General features: G+C 46.8%; 1 protein-coding gene across 2 annotated transcripts in view; it reads right to left on the reverse strand.

The window, feature by feature from the left end:
• Positions 1-15,270, reverse strand: part of LOC139411169 (ATP-binding cassette, sub-family A (ABC1), member 2) — an 89,422-nt gene that overhangs the window by 9,994 nt on the left and 64,158 nt on the right. Inside the window, exons 15-33 of one of the 2 annotated variants that reach the window (XM_071157081.1) lie at positions 14,396-14,498; positions 11,931-12,045; positions 11,224-11,414; positions 10,039-10,189; positions 9,435-9,639; positions 9,106-9,264; positions 8,691-8,871; positions 8,060-8,272; positions 7,634-7,830; positions 5,703-5,876; positions 5,014-5,234; positions 3,377-3,497; positions 2,930-3,009; positions 2,507-2,729; positions 2,017-2,235; positions 1,653-1,755; positions 1,081-1,406; positions 596-809; positions 45-150 (exon numbers count right to left, since the gene is read on the reverse strand). In XM_071157081.1, the coding sequence (XP_071013182.1) occupies positions 45-150; positions 596-809; positions 1,081-1,406; positions 1,653-1,755; positions 2,017-2,235; positions 2,507-2,729; positions 2,930-3,009; positions 3,377-3,497; positions 5,014-5,234; positions 5,703-5,876; positions 7,634-7,830; positions 8,060-8,272; positions 8,691-8,871; positions 9,106-9,264; positions 9,435-9,639; positions 10,039-10,189; positions 11,224-11,414; positions 11,931-12,045; positions 14,396-14,498 (3,302 nt within the window). Of the gene's footprint in view, positions 1-44; positions 151-595; positions 810-1,080; positions 1,407-1,652; positions 1,756-2,016; positions 2,236-2,506; positions 2,730-2,929; positions 3,010-3,376; positions 3,498-5,013; positions 5,235-5,702; positions 5,877-7,633; positions 7,831-8,059; positions 8,273-8,690; positions 8,872-9,078; positions 9,265-9,434; positions 9,640-10,038; positions 10,190-11,223; positions 11,415-11,930; positions 12,046-14,395; positions 14,499-15,270 lie in introns of both variants that reach the window. The other variant, XM_071157080.1, reaches the window with a different exon arrangement.

Here is a 15,270-nt window from a genome sequence, read left to right on the forward strand (position 1 = left end):
TGCGCTACACCCTCCCCCTTTCAAGAAAATGCCATTCTGCTGACCTGAGCTGATCGGCGGACTGCTATTTTGCGAACCATGGGCGGAGTCTTTTTCCCAAAGGATTCTGGGACTGATTTCTGTATGTTGCCTACTGTGAGTCCTCCATATCTAGGAGAGAGGGAGGGAGAGAGAAAAGACATTTAAATTGTGTGTGTAAGCGTCTGTGCCCGAGCCTGGTGAGTCTGTTACCTGTGCCCGACCCCGGTGAGTCTGTTACCTGTGCCCGACCCCGGTGAGTCTGTTACCTGTGCCCGACCCCAGTGAGTCTGTTACCTGTGCCCGACCCCAGTGAGTCTGTTACCTGTGCCCGACCCCAGTGAGTCTGTTACCTGTGCCCGACCCCAGTGAGTCTGTTACCTGTGCCCGACCCCAGTGAGTCTGTTACCTGTGCCCGACCCCAGTGAGTCTGTTACCTGTGCCCGACCCCAGTGAGTCTGTTACCTGTGCCCGACCCCAGTGAGTCTGTTACCTGTGCCCGACCCCAGTGAGTCTGTTACCTGTGCCCAACCCCAGTGAGTCTGTTACCTGTGCCCGACCCCAGTGAGTCTGTTACCTGTGCAGGCGCAGTCTGTCAGAGGTGTAGAGGAGATACTCTGACACGTTGCGCCCAGTAATGTCTACCAGAATGTCCCCGGTGACCACCTTCATAAGGGGCGGCCGCCCCCCCACCCCGCTGGGGCAGGAGAAGCCCGTCCCCTGCATGGAGCAGATACAACGAACCAGCTCCCGAATGAACAGGGGCAGGGTGGGAGGAGACGTCACCGTTTCTAAAGACAGACACAGACAGAGGCAGGATTTTTAGGGAGGCTACTGTAGAGGACACTAGTAAGCAAGTAGAGTAAGTAAGCCTTGTCTGAGCCAGAATGGCCGACACAGGACTCCACTGTAGCTATCAAATACAATTATATAATGTTGATATAATGCAATTATATGACACATAAAACATTAGCCTACATACGAAGTATAACATATATCCTTTTAGACAGTTTTTACCACCTGAGCATTGAGCACGGCGGTGGGAGGGGCGCAAATACGTACCCCTGACAGTGGTAGGAGTGGTGGCAGTGAAGTTCCACAGCCCATCCTCAAAGTGAGTGTCGGGGTCATCGGAGGGGGCTGGCGAGGGGGGAGGGGGTACGAAGTTGGACAGTGGCACTCCCTGGGTAAAGGAGTCCAGACACATGGAGTCAAAGTAGCGGGCGGCCAGGGTCTTGCTGTTGTTGGCGCTGGGGTTGAGCGTCTGTGCCAGCTGGTCCAGGGTGCTGTTGAAGGGCGTTTTGAGGACGCAGGTGGCGCCCACGCCCGATGGCAGACGCAGCGTGTTGGCGATCTTCTGAGGGCTGGCATCCGGGGACAGTTTACTCCTGAGGAGAGGAAGAACAGGAGGCTGTTATAAAGCTACAGAAGGAAGCTTTACCACACCCATGTCCTGTAGATTAGACTAATGATGTTGTGTACGATGGGTGATAACTGAGACTCAGATGCACAAATGAACGCATAATGTTACCGGCCAGAAAGAAGGACACGATTATGGATGTGTAAAACAACGCATTTAAATTGTGGATATACTAGAGTGACATGCAGTCTCCTACTTCCATTGTCTGTCTGACCTGTACTGTGGGCGGTCTTCGTTGGCGTAGGGGATGAAGTTGCCACGGGGCTGGGTGTAGTTGTGGTACTGGGATGGGGACAGGATCAGTGGTGGCAGATCTCCTGGAGAACAGAAGACAGACATCACACCACGATGACCTACAAACACTGACAAACAGCCAAGTCAGGGTCAAGATCAGCCGTAGTTGAACTTGAGGGGAAACAAACGGTACCTGTCTGTCGTGCACTCACACCTGCACTTGTCTTCTTCTTCCTGCCACTGATTGTTTTCTCCTACTAAACTTAGTTGACTACACTCCGGATAAGAGTGCCTGCTATATGACTAAGATGTTCAAATGTAATGTCACTTGTAGTTGTCCTCACCGATGGAAGGCACAGAGAGCGCTACAGTCATGGCCACGCAGACGAAGAATGCGGGCAGCAGGATCTGTGAGAAGAGGCCCTTGGTGTTCCTCTTGGCACAGTGGAACCTCTTGACGATGAGGCCGTGGAACTGGCGTAGCTTCAGCCACCAGCCCTCCAGCTTGAAGCTGCCCTGCCCCTCCAGGACCACAGGCTCAGGGGAGGCCTCCTCCACGTCCTCTGGAGGTAGAGAGAGATGGAGCGAGACAAAGAGAGACATTAGCAAAAGCCTAAAAACACCTCACATGGAGGAAAATGACTCTCATAAGCTCATCCAACCATACTATATATCTCATTGCCCCCAGTTGGCCAGGTACGTGTTGTGAAAGAGAATGTGTTCTCAAAAACATACCTGGTTAAATATAATGAAGATAAAAAAAAAGGTATTCACTGAGTAGCAAGCACCCTCTCGATGTCCTTCAGTCTCCTCATACAACAGTGGGACTCTTACCCCTCAGGCTGGTAGAGTGAGGGTCTCGTCCGTTGTCGAAGAGGCGGCAGTAGTCTCCGTAGAAGTCTGCGTAGAGCCCTTCCTCATCCCCCAGCACGGACCCCAGGGAGGAGGAGGAGCGCAGGGAGGATTGGCTCTGGCTGAGCCTGGAGCACATCACCAGGTTAGAGAGCTCTACCTCTGGCCTCTCCACACTGCTGCTGCTCCCCGCAGGAGCCCCTGGCTAGGGAGGATAGGGAGAAAGTAAGTCAAATAAGTAATTAGTCAACCAATGGGGTTTCTATCAATTAGAAAAGAAGGGAAGCTAAAATAAAATAAACACATTTGTGAAGTTACTAGAATGTTTCATTTGTTTAAATAATGAACTGTTTTGCAATCAACTAATAATCCATTCTGAAAAGCATGTGTTGAACTAATCCCTACCTCTGGCTTTCCAGAGCCCCCCACACCCACTGCAGCAGCAGGTTTCCCCACTGAGATACCGCCTAGGGAATCCTTCAAGTCTGGGAGGAGAGAGAATTTAAGAGATCATGATTAACATTTAAAGATTTGCAACACCAACACTAAATAGATAACTTGTGAAACGTCTATGTCAGCATTTAGCTATTTGGCAACGCAAACACTGTTTGCAAACTCAGCAGAAATGAAATTCATGATGTGTATCATAAATTATTAATGTAATGAAGCCCTCCCAAAATAACTTTATTGATCCGTGTAGCCGCAGACAGACACACAAAGCTTTGGTCCCACACACAAAAATAGAATTACTAGAATGGACATCCCTATTCAAGTCAATGATGGCATAATGGGTGGACTGGCAGTCATTTTGAGTGTACCCATAGAAGTAAAAGCATATTTCTTTGGTCTCACCGGCATCACTGTTCTCCAGGGACTGGTCCTCCTCCGACACCTTGAGGAAGACCTCCTCCAGAGTGGTGTCCATCACCCCGAAGCTGGTCAGAGCCAAGATGGCCAGATTTTGCTCCAATGCCTGGGAATAGGAAATATGGGCTCTGGTCAAAAGTAGTGCACTATAACGGGAATAGGGTGACATTTGTCTGTCTAAGTGAGTGCCATTTCTCTGTCTGTCTAAATGAGTACCTGAAAGAGTCTCTAGGTCGTTGTCTGTCTATGTGTGTAGGTCAAGTCCCTCTAGGTCATGTGTCTCTCTGAGTGTGTGGGTCTTTGTCTGTATGTCTGTCTGAGTGGGTGGGTGTGTACCTTTATCTCTAGGTCTGTGTCTGAGTCTGAGTGGGTGTACCTTCATCTCTAGGTCTGTGTCTGTGTCTGAGTGGGTGTACCTTCATCTTTAGGTCTGTGTCTGTGTGGGTGTACCTTAATCTCTAGGTCTGTGTCTGTGTCTGAGTGGGTGTACCTTCATGTCTAGGTCTGTGTCTGTGTCTGAGTGGGTGTACCTTCATCTCTAGGTCTGTGTCTGTGTCTGAGTGGGTGTACCTTTATCTCTAGCTCCGTGTCTGTGTCTGAGTGGGTGTACCTTCATCTCTAGGTCTGTGTCTGTGTCTGAGTGGGTGTACCTTCATCTCTAGGTCTGTGTCTGTGTCTGAGTGGGTGTACCTTCATCTCTAGGTCTGTGTCTGTGTGGGTGTACCTTAATCTCTAGGTCTGTGTCTGTGTGGGTGTATCTTCATGTCTAGGTCTGTGTCTGTGTCTGAGTGGGTGTACCTTCATCTCTAGGTCTGTGTCTGTGTCTGAGTGGGTGTACCTTCATCTAGCTCCGTGTCTGTGTCTGAGTGGGTGTACCTTCATCTCTAGGTCTGTGTCTGAGTGGGTGTACCTTCATCTCTAGGTCTGTGTCTGTGTCTGAGTGGGTGTACCTTCATCTCTAGGTCTGTGTCTGTGTCTGAGTGGGTGTACCTTCATCTCTAGGTCTGTGTCTGAGTGGATGTACCTTCATCTCTAGGTCTGTGTCTGTGTGGGTGTATCTTCATGTCTAGGTCTGTGTCTATGTCTGTGTCTGAGTGGGTGTACCTTCATCTCTAGGTCTGTGTCTGTGTGGGTGTACCTTAATCTCTAGGTCTGTGTCTGTGTGGGTGTATCTTCATGTCTAGGTCTGTGTCTGTGTCTGAGTGGGTGTACCTTCATCTCTAGGTCTGTGTCTGTGTCTGAGTGGGTGTACCTTCATCTAGCTCCGTGTCTGTGTCTGAGTGGGTGTACCTTCATCTCTAGGTCTGTGTCTGAGTGGGTGTACCTTCATCTCTAGGTCTGTGTCTGTGTCTGAGTGGGTGTACCTTCATCTCTAGGTCTGTGTCTGTGTCTGAGTGGGTGTACCTTCATCTCTAGGTCTGTGTCTGAGTGGATGTACCTTCATCTCTAGGTCTGTGTCTGTGTGGGTGTATCTTCATGTCTAGGTCTGTGTCTATGTCTGTGTCTGAGTGGGTGTACCTTCATCTCTAGGTCTGTGTCTGAGTGGGTGTACCTTCATCTCTAGGTCTGTGTCTGTGTCTGAGTGGGTGTACCTTCATCTCTAGGTCTGTCTGAGTGTGTACCTGAAATAGCCTCTCGAAGCAGCCCTTCTTGACAGCCTCAGAGGGCAACACATAGGATAGTTCAGTGTTGGAGTCAGACAACAGCAGACAGGACCCCACAAACTGACGAATGAACTGGGTGACCCGGGTCTCTGAGCAGGGAGACAGGGAGGAGGAGGAGGGGGACAGGGAGGAGGAGGAAGGGGACACGGTGGATGGAGGCTGGGGCTGGGTGACCTGGTCTGGAGGCACAAACACACAGCATGATGGATGGAGGGAGGGAAAGGAGGATAAGGTGTAAGCAGAGAGTGGGGCAGCGGGAAAAGTAGAGGACAAAGATCATTTTCAGAGGCAAAATACTAGCTGTACATGTTCAAAGACTTTTAAAAGAGAAAGTGAAGGATATTATAGAGAACACAGGAGGTTGGTGGCACCTTAATTGGGGAGGACGGGCTCGTGGTAATGGCTGGAGTGGAATATGTTGAATGGTATCAAATATATCAAACACATGTTTTCCATGTGTTGATGCCGTTCGCTCCATTCCGGCCATTATTATGAGCCGTCGTCCCCTCAACAACCTCCACTGATAGAGAACAAATCCATCATATCCTAAAAGTGAGGGACAGAGGAAGTTTGTCATTGATAATAGACTGTGACAGCTTGTGACAAAATGACAAAGAGAAACACACATACACATATAAAAGACTCACCTCCGCTCTCACTCTGTTTCTTGACCAGGGTGAGTTTGTAGCCGTCTCCGTAGGTGCTCTTGAGAAAGAGTGGGGAGCCGCAGCACTTGAGTTTCCCATGGGAGATGATGGCTATGCGGTCTCCTAACAGGTCAGCCTCATCCATGTGGTGGGTGGACAGCAGGATGGTGCGACCTAGAAGCACAGTTGAAATGTTTCTCTTTCAATATACACTGAGTGCACAAAACATTAGCAACACCTTCCTAATATTGAAGGCGTTGCCCTCAGAACAGCCTCATTACGTCGGGGCATGTACTGTGCGTACTCTACAAGTTGTCGAAAGCGTTCCACAGGGATGCTGGCCCATGTTGACTCCAATGGTTCCACAGTTGTATCAAGTTGGCTGGATGTCCTTTGGGTGGTGGACAATTCTTGATACACACGGGAAACTGTTGAGCGTGAAAAACCCAGCAACTTTGCAGTTCTTGACACACTCAAACCGGTGCGCCTGGAACCTACTAACATACCCAGTTCAAAAGCACTTCAATCTTTTGTCTTGCCCATTCACCCTCTGAATGGCACACACACACAATACATGTCTCAACTCTCAAGGCTCAAAAATCCTTCTTTAACCGGTCTCCCCCCCTTCATCTACACTGATTGAAGTGGATTTAACAAGTGACATCAATAAGGGATTAGAGCTTTCACCTGGTAAGTCTATGTCATGGAAAGAGCTGGTGTTCCTAATGTTTTGTACACTCAGTGTACATCAACATGTGTCAAACCATGTGGTTGGTGGACAGCAGAAGGGTGCGACCTAGAAACACAAGGGTGACAAACCAGTGCACTCTATAGGGAACAGGGTGACAAACCAGTGTACTCTATAGGGAACAGGGTGCCATTTGAGACACAATCTTAGTGTGGTTGACCCATGTATCACCTGTTGTGAGTGTTAGTGTGCGAGGGTTAGTGTGTGAGTTTGAAGCATCATGTATCATCTGTTGTTAGTGGGCGAGGGTTAGTGTGTGAGTTTGAAGCATCATGTATCATCTGTTGTTAGTGGGCGAGGGTTAGTGTGTGAGTTTGAAGCATCATGTATCATCTGTTGTTAGTGTGCGAGGGTTAGTGTGTGAGTTTGACGCATCATGTCTCATCTGTTGTTAGTGTGCGAGGGTTAGTGTGTGAGTTTGACGCATCATGTTTCACCTGTTGTGAGGGTTAGAGTGTGAGGGTTAGTGTGTGAGGGTTAGTGTGTGAGGGTTAGTGTGTGAGTTTGACGCATCATGTCTCATCTGTTGTTCGTGTGCGAGGGTTAGTGTGTGAGTTTGAAGCATCATGTATCATCTGTTGTTCGTGTGCGAGGGTTAGTGTGTGAGTTTGAAGCATCATGTTTCACATGTTGTGAGTGTTAGAGTGTGAGGGTTAGTGTGTGAGGGTTAGTGTGTGAGGGTTAGTGTGTGAGTTTGACGCATCATGTCTCATCTGTTGTTCGTGTGCGAGGGTTAGTGTGTGAGTTTGAAGCATCATGTATCATCTGTTGTTCGTGTGCGAGGGTTAGTGTGTGAGTTTGAAGCATCATGTTTCACATGTTGTGAGTGTTAGAGTGTGAGGGTTAGTGTGTGAGGGTTAGTGTGTGAGTGTTAGAGTGTGAGGGCTAGTGTGTGAGGGTTAGTGTGTGAGGGTTAGTGTGTGAGGGTTAGTGTGTGAGTGTTAGAGTGTGAGGGTTAGAGTGTGAGGGTTAGTGTGTGAGGGTTAGTGTGTGAGTGTTAGAGTGTGAGGGTTAGAGTGTGAGGGTTAGTGTGTGAGGGTTAGAGTGTGAGGGTTAGAGTGTGAGGGTTAGTGTGTGAGGGTTAGAGTGTGAGGGTTAGAGTGTGAGGGTTAGAGTGTGAGGGTTAGAGTGTGAGGGTTAGTGTGTGAGGGTTAGTGTGTGCGTTTGACGCATCATGTCTCACCCTGTTTGTACTTGAGGATGAGGTCCCAGATTGCTCTGCGTGCGTAGGGGTCCACCCCCGCCGTAGGCTCATCCAGGATGACGGCCCGGGAGCCGCCCACAAACGCTATGGCCACGGACAGCTTCCTCTTCATTCCCCCAGACAGAGTCTGCACCAGGCTGTGACGCTTATTATTCAACTCTAGATCGTCTATCATCCTGACAACATACACACAACTCGTGGTCATTTACATTATTTTGGGCTGTGAATGGGTATAATTTGTTTCCAAACTATACATATCCTTCAATGGCAGTCACCTGTACTTATATACTATCTACACCCTTCAATTTGAAGAGGTGAGATCCTAATCTAATGCCATGTTGATAGTTTCATTTCCACCTTAGGGTCTTTGACTTGGTTAAACCATCCAAATGGGATGTGACGTACTTGTCCATCTCCTTGCGGATGTCCTCCTCGGCCATGCCTTTGAGTTTGGAGTAGAACCACAGGTGCTCCTCCACGCTGAGCTTGTCAAAGAGCACATTGTGCTGGGGGCACATGCCCAGGTTCTGCCTGATACGCTCCATGTCAGTACGGATGTCATGGCCGTAGATGGTGGCTGAGCCAGAGGTGGGCGGGAACAGACCTGTCAGAATAGACCTGGGGATCGCAGTAGAGAACCAATGGGAGTTAGCGACAGGGTTAGTTAGAGAGGAAAGAAATGGACACATAAACATAGGTTTACTGTATTTGAAGGCCATTTTTGTGGACATTACGGTGATGTTATGGGAATCATATGGGAAAGTCGAGGAAAGATGATGGGAACATTATGGTGATATTGTAGCCAACATTATGCATGGCTTGTTTATAATTTATCATTACATGACAATTGTTTACAAATAGTTCATCTACAATATGGTTTATAAGCAGATGATGAATAGCCCTTCAAACAAATTCTTACCAAAACATACAACACACATCTCCCCGTGTCTCTCTGTAAACCCACACGTCAACACAACACAAACGACCGGGGACCCTCTGACACACACGTGGGAAAACACACATTTTTCTCTCTCACATGGTGGTGGTCTTGCCGGCTCCGTTGTGTCCCAGGAAGGACACCACCTGGTTCTCGTGGAGGTTGAGGCTCAGCTTGTTGAGGGCCAGCTTATTGCCCATCTTGTAGACCTTGGTCAGCTTGTCTATACAAACCACCAGAGGCAGGTGGCTGGGCTCCTCTTCAATACCACGCATTTCCTCTGGAGGGAGAGAGAGCCAGCGAGCGAAAGAAAGAGAGAGAGAGAGGATAAAGCTGCTCTCTATTACAGAACCAGGGAAGAACCTTATTTTGAGATTAGATTTTTTTTGGTAACACCGTATTTGGATAGTCCCAAATCAATGCTTTATAGATGTTGAGTAGATGTTCAACTACCTATCAACCATATTTCTACTAACTATCCACTAACCAAGTCCAAGGTCAGGCTTGGCCCTACCAGATCGCCGGTGTTCCATGGCACACGCCTGGTCCTCCTCCATGACACTCAGCCTGGCCCCTCCCCCCCAGGGACACTCCCATGTCTCCACACGCCCACTGCCCAGCCAATAGGACTTCTGCAGGGGGAAGTACCACGGCCGAGGAAGCCCATACATCCCTGGAGGACAGGAGAGAATGGGTGAAAAACCCCATTTGTGATTCAGCCCAGTTGCTTCCATAAACACATTCAGACAGTCAGTGACAAAACAGGGACACAAAAGGGAGGGATTTAAGTTAGCAGCCAAAGACATGAAAAATGGAAATCCATATTGGATGTTGACTGTTTACCTGGATGCACAGCCTCTATGTACCAGGTGAGTACTCCATACACACTAGCATCGATGATGAGCATCATCATGGACAGGCCAAGGTTGAAGTCATCGCCCTCTACAGGTGACTGGTTGATGGTGCGCCACTGGATACCAACCCCAGCCACCTCGTACAGGGCAAAGTACTTAGAGCCCAGGCCGAACGCTGTGGTCGACATAAGAGACTGGAGAGAATGGGAATAAGGACAATGGACGTGTTAAAAGCTGTTGACGTGTATGAAGATCAATGTCTTTCAAGGGCTGACTGATTCAGACTGGTAGTGTCAGAGAATGGAATAGAATTTTGCAATTCACGACTCTTGAAGTCTGGTTTCTTCCGGACTTTCAACTACTTTGCTCGACATTTTGATACACCTTTGACACAGAAATAGGTAATTTGACTCAGTGAAAGAGACAAATAACTAAGTCTAGCCATGAGCCCGGGGTCATGTTTCTCTCATGAAATATATCCAGACAGTCTAGACATGGGCACAGTTTATGACTAACAACAAAAAAATATCCCTGTCATGAATAAAGCACAGGGAGAGAGTCAGACAGGGAGGAGAACAAAGGCCCGATCTTACAGCGATACACTTCTCGAAGGCCGTGATCTTGTCATGGGCCACCTCCTCCCTGATGGCCACGTACATGTATGGGACATAGCTGAGGAAGTAGATTATCCCACCACACGCTGACGCCAGCTTGGCCTTGGAGTAGATCACTGACACCAGGAAGCTGGGATACACAGACAGGACACAAACAGACAGAACGGAGAGAAATACTGTTAGCATTTACTAATCTTAGTCCTCCACGTTGTCAATCATTTACTAATAACCTGGAGACGTATTTGTATGTGTTTATTTTATTTAACCTATTTAACTAGGCAAGTCAGTTAACAAATTCTTATTTACAATGACGGCCTACCAAAAGGCAAAAGGCCTCCTGCGGGTATGGGGGCTGGGATTTAAAAAAATATATATATATAGGACAAAACACACATCACGACAAGAGAGACACCACAACACTACATAAAGAGACCTAAGACAACAACATAGCATGGCAGCAACAGAGGTTAAGATGAGGTGAAGCATTCGCAGGTGCTGAATTTCCTCTTCCCTTTAGTTTGCTCCTCAAATCCACGCACCTTGGTTGAAGAGTGAGGTAGCGAGTGTTTCTATTTGCTAGCATTTACCGACCGTGCACGTTTCCTCGGGACGTCTTGCAAAGGAGCGGAGTCCCTGTCGGCCTGATACATGAAGGAGATAGCATATTTAAATAACGCGTTTCTTTCTCAACGAACGTGGACGTGAAAGGGAAACAACTTTTGTCAAATCAGCCGTTGAACACCGCAGTGACTCCACAGTGAGTGATTCGTTAGATTCATCTCTAACACCCCGAACGTGTGTAAAGGTCACGGTTGCTTTGAGGTCACGGCTTTCAGTGAGGACTGCAATAACAGTCGGAGAGAAACCAGTCAAAGCAGAAGTTGCAGTCGCCCCCTAGACACCGTTAGTGGTGAAATGGTGAAGATTTCAGGAAGGTAAACTGATCCTATATCTGTGCCTAAGGCCATGGCAACTTCTGTCTGGGACAGAGAAACAGTTGAAAGCTGCACATACGCTCCCAATGATTATAATGGTTAAAAGAGCAGTGTGCAACTTTCTTTATCGTACAATATTATGTTCGTCTGCACTTCTCCTACTATTTTGGCTGTGTGTCAACTCATGCTTTTTACTAGACTAACGTCAGAGCAGTAGTGGTGCCATTACCAGAACATAATGGTGGCGATGGCGTAGATGGAGAGGAAGAGCCAGATGATGAAGATGTCGCTGTGGAGGAGCACCCGACCGTACTTCAGGATGGCCGTCAGGGCCGTCACTGAGATGGACAACTGGACAAACCCAGTGATGAACCAGGCCACCCAGTGGACCGCGTTGTTCAGGCCCATCATCTTCATCACCTACAGTCCAGGCAGGAAGGATACAGGTTACTTTCCATAAGAGGTTATAAGAGGTTCCTCTTATTTACACTCTTACAGTCACTCATATGGATGTGAATGTAACCTCAACCCCCCCCTCCCCTCCCCAGATATGAACAAAATATTCTGAATATGAAGAAGAAAAAAAAACACATACAATATTATCATAGGAATTCAACTTGGGAAAACATTTCATTGAAATCCATATTTCTCCAGCAGGGGGCAGAAGAGAGGCAATAAATACGAGTGACATCATCTTGCTCTCGGATGCCGAACAAAGGCAGAGAGTAGATGGCTTTAGTGTTGCTGCTCCAATGTCACAGACAGACAGACATTGGATAGGAGATGCATTCTAAATAGCACCCTTTTCCCTATATAGAGTACCAATTTTGACTAGAGGTCTGGTCAAAAGTATTGTACTACAAAGGGGTTGCCATTTGGAACACACATGGAGAGCCTAGTGTAGACAGGTGAGCAGGCAGCTGCAGGCAGTCTCACCTCTTTGAGCCGGTGCTCCTTCTCCGCCACAATGTGTTGGATCATCATGGCTACAGAGTAGACCCAGGAGATCACCATGCACAGAGGCATCATGTGCTCGATCACAAACAGGAAGCTATGGACCAACAACAGACAGGAGAAATCACTCGCTCAATGCTAAGCCTCATTTAGATATTTTCTTGAATCATTTGGCAGTCGAGCAACTTGAGGAGACTAAACTGCTGGGTGTAACCCTAGGTAGCAAGCGTTCACGGTCAAAACTTGCTCAAATGAGAAGAGGCCCTTCCATGATAGGGCGTCGCTCTGCCTTCTTGACATCTCAGTCGACCAGACAGGTCCTACAGGCCCTAGTTTTGTCACACCTGGACGACTGCCCAGCTATGTGGTCATGTGCGCAAAGAAGGACATAGGTCAATTGCATTTGGTCCAGAACAAAGCAGCACGTATCGCATTTAGTTGTACACGGAGGGTAAGTGTCAGTAACATGCACGTCAGTCTCTCCTGGCTCAAGGCTGATGAGAGATTGACTGCATCACTAATGGTCTTTGTGCAAGGTGTTGATGTGTTGAAGGTGCAGAACTGTCTGGTCAAGCAGTTGTATTGTAATTTGCACTTTACTATGTATTAGACCTAGATATTGTGTGTACTGTATGTACTAACGTACATTTAGTACATACAGTACATTTTAAATGTACTTCAGTCTTTGACTAATCAGCCACATTTCAGGCTTCAAACATAAAGATATAAAACTGTATTTTTTTGTGAAGAATCAACAACAAGTGGGACACAATCATGAAGTGGAATGACATTTATTGGATATTTAAAACTTTTTTAACAAATCAAAAACTGAAAAATTGGGCGTGCAAAATTATTCAGCCCCTTTACTTTCAGTGTAGCAAACTCTCTCCAGAAGTTCAGTGAGGATCTCTGAATGATCCAATGTTGACCTAAATGACTAATGATGATAAATACAATCCACCTGTGTGTAATCAAGTCTCCGTATAAATGCACCTGCACTGTGATAGTCTCAGAGGTCCATTAAAAGCGCAGAGAGCATCATGAAGAACAAGGAACACACCAGGCAGGTCCGAGATACTGTTGTGAAGAAGTTTAAAGCCGGATTTGGATACAAAAAGATTTCCCAAGCTTTAAACATCCCAAGGAGCACTGTGCAAGCGATAATATTGAAATGGAAGGAGTATCAGACCACTGCAAATCTACCAAGACCTGGCCGTCCCTCTAAACTTTCAGCTCATACAAGGAGAAGACTGATCAGAGATACAGCCAAGAGACCCATGATCACTCTGGATGAACTGCAGAGATCTACAGCTGAGGTGGGAGACTCTGTCCATAGGACAACAATCAGTCGTATATTGCACAAATCTGGCCTTTATGGAAGAGTGGCAAGAAGAAAGCCATTTCTTAAAGATATCCATAAAAAGTGTTGTTAAAGTTTGCCACAAGCCACATGGGAGACACACCAAACATGTGGAAGAAGGTGCTCTGGTCAGATGAAACCAAAATTGAACTTTTTGGCAACAATGCAAAACGTTATGTTTGGCGTAAAGGCAACACAGCTCATCACCGTGAACACACCATCCCCACTGTCAAACATGGTGGTGGCAGCATCATGGTTTGGGCCTGCTTTTCTTCAGCAGGGACAGGGAAGATGGTTAAAATTGATGGGAAGATGGATGGAGCCAAATACAGGACCATTCTGGAAGAAAACCTGATGGAGTCTGCAAAAGACATGAGACTGGGATGGAGATTTGTCTTCCAACAAGACAATGATCCAAAACATAAAGCAAAATCTACAATGGAATGGTTCAAAAATAAACATATCCAGGTGTTAGAATGGCCAAGTCAAAGTCCAGATCTGAATCCAATCGAGAATCTGTGGAAAGAACTGAAAACTTCTGTTCACAAATGCTCTCCATCCAACCTCACTGAGCTCGAGCTGTTTTGCAAGGAGGAATGGGAAAAAAATTCAGTCTCTCGATGTGCAAAACTGATAGAGACATACCCCAAGCGCCTTACAGCTGTAATCGCAGCAAAAGGTGGCGCTACAAAGTATTAACTTAAGGGGGCTGAATAATTTTGCACGCCCAATTTTTCAGTTTTTGATTTGTTAAAAAAGTTTGAAATATCCAATAAATGTCGTTCCACTTCATGATTGTGTCCCACTTGTTGCTGATTCTTCACAAAAAAACTACAGTTTTATATCTTTATGTTTGAAGTCTGAAATGTGGCAAAAGGTCGCAAAGTTCAAGGGGGCCGAATACTTTCGCAAGGCTCTGTATCTACCTATCTATCTAAATGTGCAGGGCCAATGTAATTTGATTACCTCAGATAGAAATAGTGCCAGAATGAATGGTTATTTTGGCCACAGTCCCAGGGCAGAGCAACTATAAGAAAAAGCCAATGTGAGTAGAGGAGAGGTATATTGAGAGAGTTCCAAGTCTTACTCGTCTCTTGTGTAGCAGGGGTAAGGGAACATCTGAACATAGTTGCCAGGCTCCACCACGTCATGGCCCACAAACGTGTTAATGATGGCTCTCTCCATCATATCTGAGGACACACACACACACACACACACACGGCAGAGATGACAGGGCCACGCTACACCTTAGTGAGTAAGCCTTCCCATCAAGTTTTCCCCAAAACATACGGAGAGAATGTGCTGGATCTGCAGCTTGGCGTTGGTACCCACACAAGGTGTGCCCACCTCAAGATCACTAGGGTAAGCATTTTACCCCAATAAACCCTTATCTTAATAAAACTGCAGCAAAAAAATGTGTTTGACAGAACAATTGTGTCCTCTGTGAACCTGATTTTGTCAGCTGATTTATAGTCTATATACAGTATGGCCTATTTATAGTTTTGCCTTCGGCAGACAACGCTGAGACAACAAGTACAGCTTTGAGTTTTGAGACGTCTTCTTTACTACTAAGCAAGGGGAATGAGAAACATACCAACGACACAACAACATCTGGAAATGCCATACCAGCATTCCAATTCTGTATAAAACACTAATTAGAGCCAAATGTTTTCTTCATATTAATTCATTTGAAATAAGCTCAGGTGCCAATCTTTTCTCCTTTGGTTAAAGGGATACTTTGTGATTTTGGCATGCTAACAGATATCCATAGACTTCCAGTCATTGTGCTAACACTAGTTAGTATTGGCTACCTTTAACTTCCTTCATACTGGACGCAGACATAAAAATGTTATCCACGGGTTCATCTGACTCTGGGGAAATAGATAAAGTGCCTCATTGCCAAAATCCAGAAGAATCCGTTTAATGTCTTTGTGGCTGTGATGCTGATGATAATGGCTAGAG

Source organism: Oncorhynchus clarkii, chromosome 6 (genome assembly GCF_045791955.1).
Source record: "Oncorhynchus clarkii lewisi isolate Uvic-CL-2024 chromosome 6, UVic_Ocla_1.0, whole genome shotgun sequence".
NCBI lineage: Eukaryota > Metazoa > Chordata > Actinopteri > Salmoniformes > Salmonidae > Oncorhynchus > Oncorhynchus clarkii.